This window comes from Xenopus tropicalis, chromosome 6 (assembly GCF_000004195.4).
Source record: "Xenopus tropicalis strain Nigerian chromosome 6, UCB_Xtro_10.0, whole genome shotgun sequence".
Classification (NCBI taxonomy): Eukaryota; Metazoa; Chordata; class Amphibia; order Anura; family Pipidae; genus Xenopus; species Xenopus tropicalis.
Genome location: NC_030682.2, coordinates 113,214,167 through 113,231,916, shown reverse-complemented (window position 1 = coordinate 113,231,916; position 17,750 = coordinate 113,214,167). Strand labels below are relative to the sequence as shown.

Genomic DNA, 17,750 nt, shown 5'->3' with positions numbered 1-17,750 from the left:
AGAGTTCCTACATCTGATAAAAATGAGTCAGCCATTTCTTTGAGATGCTTTATTCAAAAGGTATTGTAGTTGAAAGGGCTGATGGTGGACCCCAGGCAACGTCCCCTTTTCATACATATTAAACTGGTTTTGGGCCTCCTTAAATCTTTGCAGAAAGGAAAATGTGAAAGGATACGTAGAATATCTATTTTGGGGTTCACAAAAATGTGAATCTGCTCCTGCACATTCTGAAGGAAGATGTATACAAAATTAATTTGTGGTAATGAAGTTAATCTGTATTGCATAGGGTTTTTGTTCCCCCCTGCACAGTCCATAGATCTGTTCCCTGATGTCTACTGTACCAGCCAAATGTACTTTCTTGTTTTTTTCAACATGGCCCCTTTTCCTGCCAGCCATTATCTTAGCAGCAGTTAGATGCTACGGTGGGGCACATGCACTTCATTACCCTCAATTCTTCAGCAGCACACTGCTATTATACTTATTTTTATTTAACACAGAATCAAATATTAATAAATGATCCCTTTTGTTTAGATGATTTCATCAACAAGAAACCCAAAGTTTCCAGTTATAGCTGGGTGTCTGAAGGGTCTCTCTGCACTTATGATTAACTTTACTAAAACGATGGAAGAAGGTAAACTCTTAATTATTTTTTCCATTCTGCTTCTCTTTGTTTTACTTTCCTTCCAGGCTGATTTCTCTATCTGTCATCCTACTGTATGCTCCTTATACATTCATATTCCTTCCATTTCACAGTCAATAAAGATTATTAAGATACTTAGTCTTAGTTACAATGGGAGGAGAATTGAAATTGATTACACTGGATGGTCAGACACGCTCACCAAGGGCCACATAAACAGCCAGGCGGGACGGATTCAGCCCACAGGCCTTCTGTTTGACATATGTGCTCTAAAAGCATTTTTGTGCTAAAACTGCCTGATCCAGGATTGCACTGCTATTACCATTAAGGCCAATGGTTGACTGTATTGCCACCCAACCCCAGAGCTAAATATTTGCAAAGCCAAATTCAGGTCTGCAGAATGCCCTAACTGGCATATGTTTGGGGAAAAAAAATAGGTTTCACTTCTAAAAATAATATTGCCAGTTGAGTTCAACCTATAAATCAGAGCTGACATGTGGCTGGATGTATTGCCAAATGTTAAAAAAGGAGAAAAGAGCTCATATAAAATTGTGGTGGACAGGGACGCTGCTACCATGAGGCAAATTGAGAAACTCCCCTCAGGAGGCAGCACCCTCAAAGTTACCAGGGGCAGCAAAAGCATTCCTTCATTCAGTAAAATGATTTCCCCAAAATCACACATCTGACTAATAACCCTACACAATTTCCAATTACTTTCTGACAGGACTGTGCACATATAGGTTTTCAAATGTTCTGAACTTCAAACTGGCCTCCGGTTACTCTAAAATAATATGCCTGCCATCAAACCAATGAGATTGCACCTTTCCACATATCTGAAATCTGCTCAGAATAATACTGTTGCAAAGGAGAACCATATACATAGAGGTTTTCAAGAGTGCTGAGGTTGTGTGCACTCTATTTGACTGCAAACCTGATTGGCTTGCTTACCAACACTGGAAACCATGTAGCTGTCTTACCAGTTACATGGTAACATTTCAAAGATGTAATTTCTTTGACAATGCTGGATACCTAAGAATGGTTGGTTACATAAAAATAGATGTACGTATATAGGTTTAAGTGCTTAGGTGATTTCAAGACACAGGATTAGGTCCCTGCTCCAAAGAGCTTACAATAAATTAGCATCACTTTAATAAAAGTCTATGTTGGTATAGCGTTGTCTCTTTCTCTTTCTTGTTTATAAAGAACAGTGGATAAGGTGATCAGTGGAATGCTTTTAATTCATGTGATGCCAAAACAGCAGAGCAGGTCACTCAAGTTGCCAACAGTGTTAGTATTATAGACTTAGGGGCACATTTACTAATCCACGAACGTCCGAAAAGCACCCGAATGCGTTTTTTTCTTAATGATCAGTATTTTACGATTTTTCTGTAAATTGTCGCAACTTTTTCGTAGCATTACGACTTGCGCGGATTGTCGCGACTTTTTCGTAGCCATCGCGCCGAGTACGAAAGTTTCGGATTCATTCAAGCTTCAGTATCGTGACTTTCCTTGGGCCAGGTTGGAGCTGCAGAGTGCCATTGAGCCCTATGGGAGACTTTCCTTGGGCCAGGTTGGTGCTGCAGAGTGCCATTGAGCCCTATGGGAGACTTTCCTTGGGCCAGGTTGGAGCTGCAGAGTGCCATTGAGTCCTATGGGAGGCTTCCAAAATCATGCAAAGTCTGAAAGTTTTGCCCGCCGTTTACGCTCAATACGAAAAAGTTGTGACAATATACGAGCAAATCGTAACGGCTATGAAAAAGTCGCGACATTTCGCGCAAGTCGAAAAAAATCACAAAAAAATACGAAAAAGTTGCAAAATGTTCGTTTCCAATCTGAATTTTTCCCATTCGGATTCGTGGATTAGTAAATCAGCCCCTAACTGTTCATAACTTTTAACAACTTTGTGTAGTTTTTAAAATCAATAAATACTGCCTATTTTTAAGTGATTACACTTAATCCTTTAGTAAGAAAACTAAGAGAGAAGAGAGAGAAATAACATAAACTTAAGCAGGACTAACATTTGGCACCCCAGTGATTTTTACCTTTCCTTCTCCTTTAAAGTAGCATGGCAGTTTTCCTGACAATTTAAATAGCCAAACTAAAGAGCCAAATAACAGATTTGTTTTTTGTAAACTTAAGAAAGCCTTAATTTTCTTTTTTTAAGAAAGCCTGTGTTTTTTTTAAGTACTGCAGTTTTAACAAATTTTTTATTAAAATATTTATTCCCTAGATCCTAAAACCTCTAAAGAAATATTTGATTACACAGTAAAAGCAATAAGCCCACAGGTAACTTTTATTTTTTTCATAACTTCCATAATAATGAAATCAAATATTACAGGTAAACTCACTTTGTGGTAAACATTTCTTACAGGTTGAGATGAAAAGGTATGCAGTTCCTTTAGGTGAGCGAATTCTACCTTGTATATTAAATTACACATATTGTATTAATAGATTTTATACTCCACAGGAAATTACATATATAGTCACATTTGCATCCTTTTAAAAATAATTTTGAAATGAATGAATTTATAAACTTTTTTCCTAAAATGTTATTTCTAAAGGCATATTTGTAAGACAAAACAAATTCTACATTCTAAAAACAAATGTTATTTTATATACAATATACTACTTTGCTATTCACAGTATGTAGTATATAGCTGTGCAACTGGAGGACCTTGGGCAGGATGCGGGGATTCATAGGAGTTTTATATCCCACCTGCCTTCCCAAGGGCTCTACAGTAATCTTGGTACATCTATACATTCTATTTTGGGTCTTTTGTAGCTTCTGGGTGACAAAGCACCCCATCTGTCACTGCCAGGAGAATGAAATATATTTATAATAATTATTTTAATAAATATTAAATATATTTATAAACTACGCCTCTGCAAAGTCTTTCCTTCCCTCCTGAATCATATTGGAAAGGACCCTTCATACCCTCGCTGTATGCCCAACTTGTTAACAAAATGCTTGATATACTTTTCCTAAATCTCTAGATCAATGATCACTTAATTGGTCCTTACTTTAACTGCACATACTCCAGGATAAAGGATTTCTAGTGGCCAGACATGGCTACCAACCACAGTTTATCTATGTAATGCCTAAGCTTAATAGTCATGCTCTTTTGATACTAAAGATGCTTACTAATCTGTATGGTTATTTTTTTTAACAATTTGATGTATTTATTGCAGCTGGCTTAAACCTGCTTGCCTTACACGCCTCTCAGTTTAGCAACTACCTTATGGATAACTATCAATCCCTTTTTGAAGTAATCTCCAAGTGGTGTGGCCACACAAATGGCGAGATAAAGAAACTTGCATTTGCAGCCCTCGACTCTTTTCTTAAACAGGTATTAAAGAGGTTGTCTCTCATGTTTTCTCACTACATATTACTTCGAGGACACACTTTGGGACATATTTATAAATGAAATATGGCAGAAACATGGTGTAAATTGTTATGTAAAATAAATTACATTAATAAAGCTGAGTAGGTGTACTGGAATGTGAGTTAATACCATCCATGATAAAGAGCTAATGCTAGTTTTTATAAAGTAGTGCATTTATTTGTTATTTTTTAGCTAGATACATTTTTTTCAAGCCAACACAGTTTTGCATCACATTTTTATAATCTTCTCAGCATGCATGCATGCATGCACGCACATAAGTATTTTAACAGCTTTATTAATATGTATGATTTTTATAAAGTATACTGTGGCCAGGTGTGGTTTATTTCATTGCCGATTAATTTTATGCTATTATAAGTTTATAATTGTGCCTATTTGTATTTTCAATTGGAGCAGTATGGCCTGCACCAGGCAGCCAAAATAATGTCATTTTATAAGGAAATCTTGTCTTTAACTTAAGTATTCTGTTAGCGTTATACTCCTTACATCTTTTACCATTGCATATTACTCTCAAAATGCTTAATATAACCCCACATTGAAAACTGAATATGACTAACCTGCAAGATTGCCACTAAAAATGGGCAGTGTATTATTTTCGAGAACTACAAATCCGTTGAAAACATACTTGTTGGCAATAGCCAATCCTTTTAGTGGTGGGGGTATTTTGCAATTGTAACGTTTCCTCGCTGACAGATGTAGGACCTAAAGTCCTATGTATTGAATTGTAACAGGTCAGCATGCTGACTTATTGAGCTGCTACTGGGAAATTAGAAGGGGGAAATAAGGTACTCGATTTTTAAAATTTAAAAGGGAGCATAGTGTGCATAGTTTTTTGTGATTGTAGCAGGCCTTAATTCATAGCATGCTTTTTTTTCTAGCAATTTATACAGACTAATTATTATCCATTTGTTGTGGCTGAAATATACACTGCTCTAATTGAACCCATTCTGTGTTCTTAGATAGCTCATCTTGTTGCAAACAACGCTGAGGCACATAAAAATAAGCTGCAGTTCTTCATGGAGCAGTTTTACAAGGTCATTAGAAAAATGGATTGCAGCAATAAAGAACTGTCCATTGCAATTCGAGGATATGGACTTTTTGCAGCGGTATACTTCATTATAATTGTTTATTTTCTTTTCATTGATTGATTCCATTTAATTCATGATTTACAGTTGCAGTGGAAATATGTAACTAGTAGGAATACTTATACATACTTACTCCAGATATGATTTTTAAAACAGATGGTTGTTAAAATACTTGAATTATGAAGTATAAAGTAAAATTAGTAATAAGGCACTTAGTACTGCTTTATTTATTATTATAGTTATTTTTTATTAATTGTGTGAATGCCTTTTTTCATAATATTATATGCCCTTTTTCTTATATATTAAAAGAGAACTAAACCCTAAAAATGAATATGGCTAGTAATGCCATATTTTATATACAGGTATGGGATCCCTTATCCGGAAACCTGTTATTCAGAAAGTTCCGAATTCCGGAAAGGCCATCTCCCATACTTGATCCCAACTAAGATATAATTATTCCTTATTGAAGGCTAAACAAGCCTATTAAGTGTATTCAATATTTACCGTATATACTCGAGTATAAGCCGATCCGAATATAAGCCGAGGTACCTAATTTTACCTAAGAAAACTGGAAAAACTTAATTACTTAATTACTTAAAGCACGCCAGCCGGCCGGCACGGGACTTGTCAGTCCACAGGCTGCTGCTGCCGTATTTACTTGGGAGTATATACGGCAGCAGAAGGAGGGGACCCGTCTGGTCACGGGGGAGGGGGGTGCTGCTGCGGTATACACTCCCAGCGTGCCCGTATTTACTCGTGACTATATACGGCAGCAGAAGAAGGGGGGACCCGTCCAGTCACGGGGGCTGCTGCCGTATATACTCCCAGCGTGCCCGCCGGCTCGTGACCCGTCCGTCCACGGGGGCTGGTGCTGCTGTATATACTCGAGTATAAGCCGAGGCCGTCTTTTGCAGCACATTTTGGGGGCTGAAAAACTCGGCTTATATTCGAGTATATACGGTAAATTATTTTTAGCAGACTTAAGTTATGGAGATCCAAATTACGGAAAGATCCCTTATCCGGAAAACACCAGGTCCTGAGCATTCTGGATAACAGCTCCCATACCTGTACTGAGCTTATGGCGCTAGCAGGTTCCTGCCATTCCTTGAGTGTACAATAGAATATGTTCTTTAGAAAATGGAGCAGCCTGATATCATCTGCAAATGCGTTACTTGTATTTTTGTAAATTAAAGTATGTTTCAAGCAAAGTTAAATTTAAAGCATGTTTTCCTTTTTTGTTGAAGCCCTGCAAAGCTGTAAATGCAAAAGATGTGGATTTAATGTATATAGAGCTTATACAGCGCTGCAAACAGATGTATTTAACAGAAGCAGATACAGAAGAGGACAATGTGTACCAGTTACCCAACTTCCTGCAGTCTGTAGCAAGTGTAATACTTCATATGGATTCGGTAAGTTAAAAGAAAGTCATGTTTTTCTTACCTTTGTATAGTACAGTATAGCAAATACTACTACTTCCATGTATGACAAAAAAAATGAATGTTTTCTCATGCTGGAAAACAGTGCTTTGCTATCGCCTTTTATATTTTACTCAGAATATTAAAATAAAAAAGCATAGCTAAACTGATACATTTTAGAAAACATGCCTCACTTTATATTGCTATTGTCCCAGTACAGGTATAGGATCCCTTATCCGGAAACCCGTTATCCAGATAGTTCCGAATTACAGAAAGGCTATCTCCCATAGACTCCATTATAAGCAAATCATTCTAAATTTTTAAAAATGACTTCCTTTTTTTCTGTAATAATGAAACAGAACCTTTTACTTGATCCCAACTAAGATATAATTAATCGTTATTGGAGGATAAATAATCTTATTGCGTTTAAATGACGTTTAAATGATTTTTTAGTAGACTTAAGGTATGCAGATCCAAATTAAAGAAAGATCACTTATCCGGAAAGCCCCAGGTCGCGAGCATTCTGGATAACAGGTCCTATACCTGTATATGCATTTTTAAAATTCACAGTGATCCCCAACTAGTAACTTGTTGCTCACCACCCCCTTTGATGTTGCTTAAAGAGACACAAAGTAGGTGCCCATATTTCTGGCTTGGAGGCAAGTTTTGGAAGCACAGAGACACAATTTTACTCCATGCAGAGCAGAAGTAAAACTGTAGTTTTACTAGTAGTCCACATGGAGCTACCAAATAGCCAATTACAGCCCTTATTTTGTATGCACAAAGAACTCTTTTCATGCTTGTGTGGCACACTTTTTACATGTGAGTGTGGCTCACTAGTAAATAAAGGTTTGGGATCCCTGATTCAGCGACCCCCAATAGAAGCAAGATGAGATCAAATAATTTGTCTTTCCCCAACAGATCCCAGAAGTGTACACACCTATCCTTGAGCGTCTGCTAGTTCTGCAAATAGACAGCTTTCCACAGTACAGCCTGAAAATGCAATACTCTTGCTCCAAGTCAGTTCTGAAGGTTTTTTTGTCGTTGGCAGGAAAAGGACCTGTCCTTTGGAGTTTAATTAGTACTGTGGGTATGTGTTTTTGTTTTACCTTATAATTACTTTTAACAAACTGTTATCTTTCCTGTGCTGTATCAGTTTACTTATTGCTAAGTGTGTTACTTATTTACTGTTCATAATTATGCTTGTTCTCCCTAAGTGTACCATAATGCTTGATAAATAAAGTTATGCATACATACAAACGTTCAAAAACTGAAGTTAATGAAGGTAGGTTAGTCAATATTCTATCAGCGTGGGGTTATAAATACTTTTTTTTTTAAAGGTAAAATTTTATTGTTTTTCCATCAACAAAAGCAAAAATAAAATCAAAAAGGAAAATAAATAAGAACAAATAAACACATTAATGTTGCTATACCTTAGGTTACAGTTAGGCAGTGGTTGTGCGTTCTGGCTTTAGTGATACTGACACAAAAAATGTCTTTTCAAAATAATAATGTGCATCAAAAGTTAGCTATAGGTCATGCTGACCATTTTTTGTTTAAACTTTTGCTTTTGCCAGTACCTTGAAGATTGATCCCGACTGTTTTACAGCCCGACTGCCACTTCTTTCCCTGTTTGTTATCTATCTCTTCACTGACATCACATGACATAGGCAGGACCTGCTTTTTTTTCCCCCTTACTTCTAGGCAGTCCGTGCATTACATAAAAAAGTGACCTGTTTCTCCTCACATCTGAACTGTGAGTTTGCTGTCTATTAATCATGCTGTTTATAATCTGCTCGTGCCTGTGCGACCTGTGTTGTCTCCCCGCTCCCACATACTTTAATGCCGGACACAGCCCAGAACAATGTCCTGCACGCTGCTCTGAGAAACCACAGCCTTTAACTCTTTGCTGTAAGAGGTCAATTTTGCGACCTGTAGATATTTGACAGAAAAAAGTATTGCTTTAAACACCAACCGACTTTTGCAGCACAAACATGGCGGCGCCCTCAGGCAGTTAAATAGGGGATAGTACAGGAAATATAAGTGTAATAGCCAAGTAGTTTTACACTGAAATAAGAAAGCTAATACAATAATATAGCAATGAGAGGTTTAAAAAGCATTATGATTTTTGGTGTCAGTATCCCTTTAAGGATTAAGGGCAGATTGTTTGTCTAGAGGGTGAGTTAGCAGGTTGGTTGTGGGTTCCATTGGCATCACTGAGCCCCAGGGTCCATGTTGCACCAAACGCCCCATATTTTCTCAAATTTGTCTGCTGCTCCTCTTGTTTCGTACGTGAACTTTATGAGCGGCAGGGCATTGTCTATTAGTTGTCTCCAAAAGTTCACTGTGGGTAGGTTGTTGCCCATCCAATGCATAATCACTGTCTTTTTAGCATAAAACATAAGAGTGCGAAATCTGATTCTAGCTGCATTGGTGAAGAGGATATCATCAATGACCCCTAGTAGACAGACCACTGGGTTCACTATCTGAGGGGTGCCTATTTCCTGGGCCATGGTGCTCGTTACCTCCCTCCAAAATCTGTTTATGGGGGGACACAACCAGATCATATGTATGAAGTTAGCCCCAGAGGTGTTGCATCGGGGGCAGAGATCATCCTGCCTTTTACCCATTCTCAGTAACTTCAAAGGGGTTATATAGATTTGGTGTAGGGATTTGTATTGGATGAGTCTGTCCTTAATTGAGATTAGGTATTCATAGGCTGTATCTGTGGCTTCCTCCCATTGGTCCTCTTGTAGGTCAGGGATTGCTTGCACCCAAAGTTAGTGGGCATGAGCAAATGGTGCTGGTCGACTTACCATTATGTTTTTGTATAAATTGGATAGGAGTTTTTGGGGTGAAGGGGAGTATAATGTATCCTCAAGAGAGGTAGTTACCTTAATGGGAGAGAGGGAGTGGAATTGGGCTTGGAATGCGTGTCGTAATTGGAGGTACCTGTACAGCTGTATTCGTTGGTTAGGTCTCCCTTCTTGTAGAGTCTGAAAGTTTGGGAACATGTTCTCAGGGAGGAGGTCATCAAGTTTTTTAAAGCCCATGCGGGCCCAGTATTCAACATCGGGTAAGTCATAGAGATGCGGGAGGAAAGAGTTTTTCCAAAGGGGAAGGTGCGATGAGGGGAATGGCAGAGGATGGCCCAAGATTTTAAGTGCAGCAGCCCATGTTTGGTGTGGGGTCTTCAGTGTATGAGGAAGGGTAGCCATGTCTGATATTTTCCTATAGGGGTATGAGCCCAACCCTTCAATTGAGTGGAGGATAGAGGCTTGCAGTTGCATGTTGGGGTTGTATGGGTTGGGTGAGAGACACCAATGTAAATAGTATATTTGTGAGGCCAGGTAGTAGAAGTAGAAGTGAGGGAACCCCAGACCACCTTTGTCTATGGGGGATGTTAACCTTTCCCAAGAGATACGAGGCACCTTGTTTGCCCATATAAATGGGTTGATTATCTTGTTGAGTTTCTTAAATAGAGAGCGGGGGATTGTAAAGGGGGAGTTGTGAAATACGTAGAGAAATTTTGGTAAGTATATCATTTTAACAATATTTACTCGACCCCACAGTGAGAGTGGTAATTTCTCCCAATTCTTGAGTGCCAGAGAGAGTGAGGTCATTAAAGGGTCTAGATTGAGTTGCATATATGTCTTGGGGTCTGCATGTATTTGTATCCCCAGATACTTAAATGATGTAACCACCTTCAGGGGTGTGTTTAGGGCGACCTGTGCTTCTGGGGTTGGGTCAATGTGGTAAAGTTGGAATTTTTCCCAGTTGACTTTCAGTCCCGAGTATATGCCAAAGTTCTGAATGACCTCTAATAGAGTGGACAGTGAACTTGCTGGGTCGGCTAAGTATATTAAGATGTCGTCCGCAAAGAGCGACACCTTTTCTGTTATATTAGCAAGGTTGAGTCCCTTGATACCTGGATTGTTGCGTATTATGATGGCTAGGGGCTCAATAGCAAGGGCAAAAAGAATGGGGGAAAGGGGGCACCCCTGCCTAGTTCCTCTGTGTAGAGGGAAGTGAGGGGAGGTAATGTTGTTTACCCGGACCCTAGCTACAGGGTTCTTATAAAGTAGCTTCAGCCATTTAATGAATTGTTTCCCCAAACCAAATCTCCGCAGTACCTCCCACAAGTAGTCCCACTCCACCGAATCAAAGGCCTTTTCTGAGTCGAGTGAGGCCACTGCCCTGGTTCCGCTGTTGCTATGTGTAATTTGGAGGTTTGTAAATAGTCGACGGAGGTTGAAGTCCGTCGCCCTACCCGGCATAAAGCCTGATTGGTCAGGGTGAATTAGGTCTTGTATAGTTTGGGTGAGCCTGGTGGCTAACACCTTTGCTAGTATTTTTGCATCTGTGTTGATTAGCGATATCGGGCAGTATGAGCTACAGAGAGTGGGATCTCGGCCGGCTTTGGGGATTACAACTATCAGTGCTTCTGCAAATGATGGTGGCAGGGAGCCGGAGTCCCGGGCGGCCTGGAATGTGTTTAATAGGTGGGGTGACACTAGATCATTTATGGATTTATACCAATCTGGGGGCAGTCCGTCTAGCCCCGGTGTTTTGTTAGAGGGAAGAGATTGTATTGCCCCTGTGATCTCCTCGGGTGTGATGGGAGCATTTAGCCAGGCTCTCTCAGAGGGGCCCAGTTTGGGTATGGGTATTGAGTCTAAGTATTGGTGTAACTGTGGGGATGTATAGGTAGCGGTGGCGCTATACAGGTTTTGGTAATAGGAGGCAAATGTTTCTGCTATCAAGTGAGGGTCGTAGACCACTTCCCCTCTGACAGTTTGGATGCGTGGTACAGCTGTGGAGGCTTGTTGCTGTTTAGCTAATATTGCTAGTGTTTTGCTGTTCTTGTCCCCTTTGTCAAATATGCGTTGTGTGTTGTATAGAAGGGCTTTTTTAGCCACTGCTGTGGATTCCCTGGCAAGGGCAGCCTCTGCTCTTCTCACTTCCTCATATGTGTCTGATGATGGGTTTGTAAAGTGGTTATGTTGGGTCTCTGCGAGGTGTTGCTCTGCTTTAGTAACTAGTTGCCTAGCCTCTCTCCTGGCCTGCAAAATTGATGTGGTGAGAAGGCCTTATATGTTTGCTTTTAAAGCATCCCAGACTATGCCCTGTGGTGCTGATCCTGTGTTGTGTTCCCAGTACTCTACATATGCTGCTATAAATACTTTTAAATATTATTTAACAAAATCATAGTGCCACTGTGGTAAATTGCGGGGACCGAAACCACTATTTTGAGATTTGGCCGAACCCGGAATCCTTCATTAAAGATTCGGCTGAATATTAAACTGAATCCTAATTTGCATATGCAAATTAAGATACGGAGGAGATTAAAAAATGTAATCTTCCGTGTTTATGTGACAATCACATGATTTTAAGGATTCGCTGAAAAAGGCAGAATCTTGGCCAAATCCCAAAGCAAATCCTGGATTTGGTGCATCCCTAGTAAATTTGTGTGCTGCTTTTTGACCTTCAGATTGGGGGCCCCAGGGCTATATAACACATGATTTTAAATGCAACATTATTTTCCATAGAAATAACAAAGGTTATTGGATTGGGTAAGCTTTGTGTCAGGTCACAGTTATAACTTCTCTATGGCTATCTGTTTGGTAGGGGTAATGATCTGGGCCAGTCATATACTTTACTAATGGTAAGGCTAGATTTGTATTATTTAGTATCGTTTGCTTATCTTTCTGTTGGGGCTCTCCTCTGTTCTTTATCAAGTCTGGCATTAAAGTCACTGATGACTTTACAGTTACTGCCAGGTGTTAAAAATTGCAAACTGTTTTTAAAATAAACCGTTTTACATCTTACATTTTACATACTGAAACCTTTAAGAATGCTACACTATTCTATTAAATGTCGTCAGGCCTGGACTGGGATTTAATATCAGCCCTGGCATGTCAACTACACAGAGGAGGCCCAAACAGCCCCTGTGGCATCTTACAGCAGCCCCTCTGGCATTTGCCAGAATCCACAGATTGCCATTCCAGGCCTGGCTTCATATGTATGTAAGCTTTTAGTGTGGTTTTTCTTTTTGAAATACAAATTTAAAAGGTTGACCACCATGTATTTTTAATGCTGTATTTCAGTACATCAAGGATTAATAAGAGTTTGCTCCAAGCCAATAGATATTGCACAGGTAAGTAATTCATTTAAATATAGTTTCACATACAGTTTTTATACTCAGCTTAACACTTGACTCTCTGCTTTTTGCTTTACTAAGTCTCCTAGCACTGGCTCTCTAAATTCTGGGAAGTGTTGAATTGATTTACTGAAGCATCCCTGTATTTTATTTAAAATACTGATAAAAAATGGGTTTCCTTTCAGTTGGCTGGAGTGTGTAGCTTAAATTCTGAACTTAAGTGCATATGCAGAACAGATTGGAAGTTCTCACATATGAAATGCCTTAGTGTAGGGACATCTGAATTGGCCCAAATGTGTACAAATACAAAAAGAAAATTGTATGGAATTTTAGCTTTTCCAGTTTTTTTTTTAAAGAGCTAAATATCCATACTATTTTCTCTTTGTATTTGTCTTATTAAATTATTACAGGTCATTTATGGTTTCAGACATACCACTGTTCAAAACATCTGGCTATTTCTTCTTTTAACACCCTTATCCCTCCTTATTTAATTGCACGTATACTGATCACAAAAAAACAGTTAAAGGGGTGGGTCACCTTTCAGTTAACTTGTAGTATGTTATAGAATGGCCAATTCTAAGCAAATTTTCAACTGGTCTTTATTATTTATTTTATATAGTTTTTAAATTATTTGCCTTCTTTTTCTGACTCTTTCCAACTTTCAAAAGGGGGTCATTGACCTCAGCAGCCAAAATTAATTGCTCTGTATAGGTCCTCTCCTATAAACATAATGTGAAGTTGTTACAAAACCATAAATCATACAAAAATGTAGACCAGTTGCAAATTGTCTCAGAATATTATTCTCTACATTATACTAAAAGTTAACTCAAATGTGGACAACCCCTTTAAGAAGGGAAATACATCTAAATTAAATAGTACAGGTGTGGGATCCGTTATCTTGAAACCTCAGAATTATGGGAAGTTAATTTCACATAGACATTCTAATTTTATCAAATAATTCAAATTTTTAAAACATATTTTCTTTTTTCTCTGTAATAATAAAACAGTGCCTTGTGCTTGATCCCAACTAAGATATAATTAATCCTTATTGGAAGCAAAATAATCCTATTGGGTTTAATTAACGTTAATAGGACTTAAGGTATGGAGATCCAAATTATGAAAATAGTCCTTATCCGGAAATCCCTAGGTCCCAAGCATTCTGGATAACAGGTCCCATACTTGTATATGTTATATAAGGTCGCAGCTACTATTTCCAGAGGTAGTATAAGAGTGCCTCGAATAATGTATTCACTATAATTAAAAATACAAATACATAAAAACATTTAGTAAAAATGTGTTTTCGAACCTTGGTGGGCATACATTTTTGGACCTTGCAGTATTTGATTAGGATGCAAAATGAACCTTCACCCGCACTCCCTCCGCTCTCCAAAACCACTCACCGCTCGGTGCACAGTGCTCAGAGGGATCGGCACCCTCCCCACAACTTCCAAACAGACAGATAGCAACAGCACTCAGGAGCTTAATACAGGGCTATGCCCTTCAAATATTTTATTGATTAGGACTCATTAAAGTTCTAAAGCCTAAATAACTTTTTTTAATTTTAGTTATGTCCTGAAATAGGGATGTCTTTTGACTTGGGGTGTAAAGGTGTTCTAAAATGTAGGTTATGTAATGATTCATTTGCATGTCACTAAACAATATTTGCAAAACTGAATGTTTTTATCTGTGAACCCTGATTTTAGGATGGACTTGGAAAGGAAGGCTCTGAGGCTGAAGCAGCAGCAGCTACTGGTGAAGTCAGAGCAGGAAAATGGAAAGTTCCCACTTATAAGGACTACCTTGATCTCTTCAGAAATTTACTTAGATGTGATCAGTTAAAGGTATTAAGATCAAATTAACCTGGTGCATAGAAAATACTGGAGTGCGCTTGGAGTTGTCCTGGAAAATCCACCAGTGCACATTTACATTTCTATGCGCCATCTTCCATTGAAACTTAGAATGTTGGCATGCAGCATATTCCTTGTAAGTTCATAACTTTTTACCACAGGTGTTTATATGTGCACATCTTTGTGTGTATGAAAAGATTTAGGGGAATATTTATCAAAGAATGAAACTACAGTTCAGCACATTCTGCAGTCAATGTATGCTCCTCTCTGTTTACTTGTATGTAATTTTTAGAAATATATTGAAAGGGAGAATTGACCCTTTGATAAATATGCTTTAAAAGTCCCATATAAGGGAACTGATAATTTTTAACTCTGGTGGACTATGGAAAGCTACATTCTACCTTTTAATAAATATTCCAGGTTAAACTATCAGTTAATGTCAACGTCATTCAGGCTGCATTCATTGCTCACATTGTTTAAGGCCTCTCACTGGCTAGTGCATCAGTGAGCATGCAAGTGGGGATGTGATCTCTCTAAGAGAAGAAAATTACTTTTATAAAATTAATAAAACCATGGGCTTTAATTTATTGGATGTGCAACTTTGTCTTAATTTGTCCTAGTAACATAATTAAGAATAGATCTTGCTCTTGCCTGTATCTCAAACAATAAAAATATAACCTTTGTTTGCTGTTTAAAATGACTGCTATAAAAGATAGCATTCTTTATGCCTTATTTAAAATATTAGCCTAATATATGTAATATACACTGTAGGAGAAATAAAGAGATTCATTTCCAACAAACAGCGCTCAATCTTTAGTCACAACCAAGGTGCAATAAGGTGTAAATATAAAAGTAGGAGACCATCACTACCAGGAATCCAATTTTGCATTTTCACTCTGCTCTGGAGAGACCTCAGTTTATGCTGCCATGGGGATTTTGTTATCTGTAAATTTGTTTTTTTAGAAAATAATGTTGTTTTTGTTCTGTTTCTAATCTTTTAAAGGATTCCATATTTTCTGATGAAATCTTTTCGACATTGAATTCCCCTCTACAATCACTAAACAGATTGCTTTATGATGAGCTTGTCAAATCCATTCTGAAGGTCATTGAGAAGTTAGATTTATCCCTCCAAAAGCAAGATTCAGGACAGGAGGTGAGGTTTTATGGGAGAATTGTTCATAGCAGGAAGAGAAGAGCAAACCCCTAGATGTCTTTATACCAGTCAGTGTTTTTACAGTTGGACATAAGACTAACTAGCTATTTTTAGTGGAAACTGTAAAGAACATTACACCATACTGTAGATAACCTTCTAAGACATTTATCTGCATTATAATTTCAGAATGTTTTAATATCAGAGTAAGTATTTTCTTTTATACCTGGCATAATTGTTTAAATATCAGTGAGAACTGATAAGTTGTTCATTGAAGGAGAAAAAGCTTTAACTTGCTGTAACACAGCAAAATATAGATTGTCCCTTATTTATCAACACTAGGCAACTGGGCAGACACCCATGACAACTCATCAGATGTTTGCTTTCATTTTTCTATCCACTCTGATGTTTACAAATGCAGTTTGTAAACAGATTTCAGTGTAATGGTTATCCCAGCAGACTGTATAATAATGTCCTTGATGTTAGAATGCTATAAAGAAACCATAAATAAATTATTACTCGAAGTAGAGTGGAGTTTACTGGACATCATTTGAGTGACAAAATATAATATGAAAATTACATTTAACTGTCTAATATAAAATGGGTGCAAATCTAACTGATGTTGGTACATAATAAAGCGTGGGAAAGTAGGAAATAAGCCTTTATGTCCATTTTGCTTATCTCAAATTACACATAATATCTAGTTGTTTTGGCAGTTTTTTTTATCTCAACCTTAGCTTACTTTAAATGCTATGCATTTTCAGAATGATGGAGGCATAAACAGTTCTTTGATCATCGCTACCTCTGATCCAGCAGCCAACCTCTATCCTAATAAGCCAAAGGATTTTACTGCTTTTGTGAATCTTGTAGAATTTTGCAGGTATGGTATCAAGAAAATAAGTCAAAAATTATTTGAATTAGTTCCATACCCAAAGCAAGAAATTACTCTACTGTATTAAAATGCACATCAGTATGGCTGTTTGTTAAACTGTATTGCAATATTCACAAAAAAATACAGATTATGGGCCTCATCTACTTCCACCCTACTGCAATTGCAGGAGTAATAAGGGGTCAAAAATTCACTTTGGACCTGTGATAGGGGCAGTTAATTGGCATGTTAATTGGCTGCTAATGAAACTGTCCCTAGTGTGTGTTGTCTAAATGTTATAGGAATCATAGACTGTGAGCTTTGTACAGGTTCAGTGTAAAATTTGAGAATTCACATTATTTAGGATAAAGTCTGTGTTTGTTTTCATTCTGTTTTTCATGTTAAAATAACATGTTTGATGTGTAAATTGCATGTTTGGATTTTCATAGATTTTCTATTTCCTTTTTTTCTACAGTGAAATTTTACCAAAGGAACATATAGAATATTTCGAATCATGGGTCTATGCATTTGGTTATGAACTTGTGTTACAGTCTACACGGCTCCCTCTAGTCAGTGGCTTCTACAAGCTGTTATCTGTTGTCATGAAAAATGTTAAAAAAATAAGGTATTTTGAGGTGAGTTAAATTATCTCGTGATAAAAACAATATGTTACAGTATCTAAGTGTAGATCCTGGAGAATGGTCTTTTACATCATAGTAATAAATGAAAAAATGTAATACAGAGATACTTAAAGGGCAGGGTTAACAGTGGAATAACTAGTTCTTGTCATTTTAACAATATTTGCAGTTTGGTTAATTAAAAAAAATGGAGGATCTTTTCTGTTTGAGAGCCAGTGAGCCTCCTGCCCACGCTGCTTAGTAAGCTTATATAGTAATATGGCAGGGGGGTGCAGGCAGTGCTCGCTAGTGCGCATGCTCCATCTTTTGCTTTTCATTGATCCGATTGGCTGAATCTCATCAGCCAATCAGATCAGGGAAATGCAAATCAAAGGGGCATTCTCCTCTCTGCTTGTGTTGGAGATAACCTGCCTTGGGCAAAGAGAAAAGCCCTAAAGAACTATGCATCGCTACCTTTCCATGTATATAAATTGAAATGCTTAATTTTTTTAATTAAACTAAAATGCAAATATTGTTAAAATTACAGGATCTGTTTATTTCTCAAAGCTG

General features: G+C 37.8%; 1 protein-coding gene across 1 annotated transcript in view; it reads left to right on the top strand.

The window, feature by feature from the left end:
* The window catches only part of prkdc (protein kinase, DNA-activated, catalytic subunit), an 83,603-nt gene that overhangs the window by 6,270 nt on the left and 59,583 nt on the right, over positions 1 to 17,750 (top strand). Inside the window, exons 7-18 of the mRNA XM_012965293.3 lie at positions 532 to 631; positions 2,868 to 2,923; positions 3,009 to 3,039; positions 3,827 to 3,984; positions 4,998 to 5,144; positions 6,368 to 6,532; positions 7,460 to 7,628; positions 12,646 to 12,695; positions 14,402 to 14,539; positions 15,549 to 15,698; positions 16,460 to 16,575; positions 17,039 to 17,198. Of these exons, the coding sequence (XP_012820747.2) occupies positions 532 to 631; positions 2,868 to 2,923; positions 3,009 to 3,039; positions 3,827 to 3,984; positions 4,998 to 5,144; positions 6,368 to 6,532; positions 7,460 to 7,628; positions 12,646 to 12,695; positions 14,402 to 14,539; positions 15,549 to 15,698; positions 16,460 to 16,575; positions 17,039 to 17,198 (1,440 nt within the window). The remainder of the gene's footprint in view (positions 1 to 531; positions 632 to 2,867; positions 2,924 to 3,008; positions 3,040 to 3,826; positions 3,985 to 4,997; positions 5,145 to 6,367; positions 6,533 to 7,459; positions 7,629 to 12,645; positions 12,696 to 14,401; positions 14,540 to 15,548; positions 15,699 to 16,459; positions 16,576 to 17,038; positions 17,199 to 17,750) is intronic.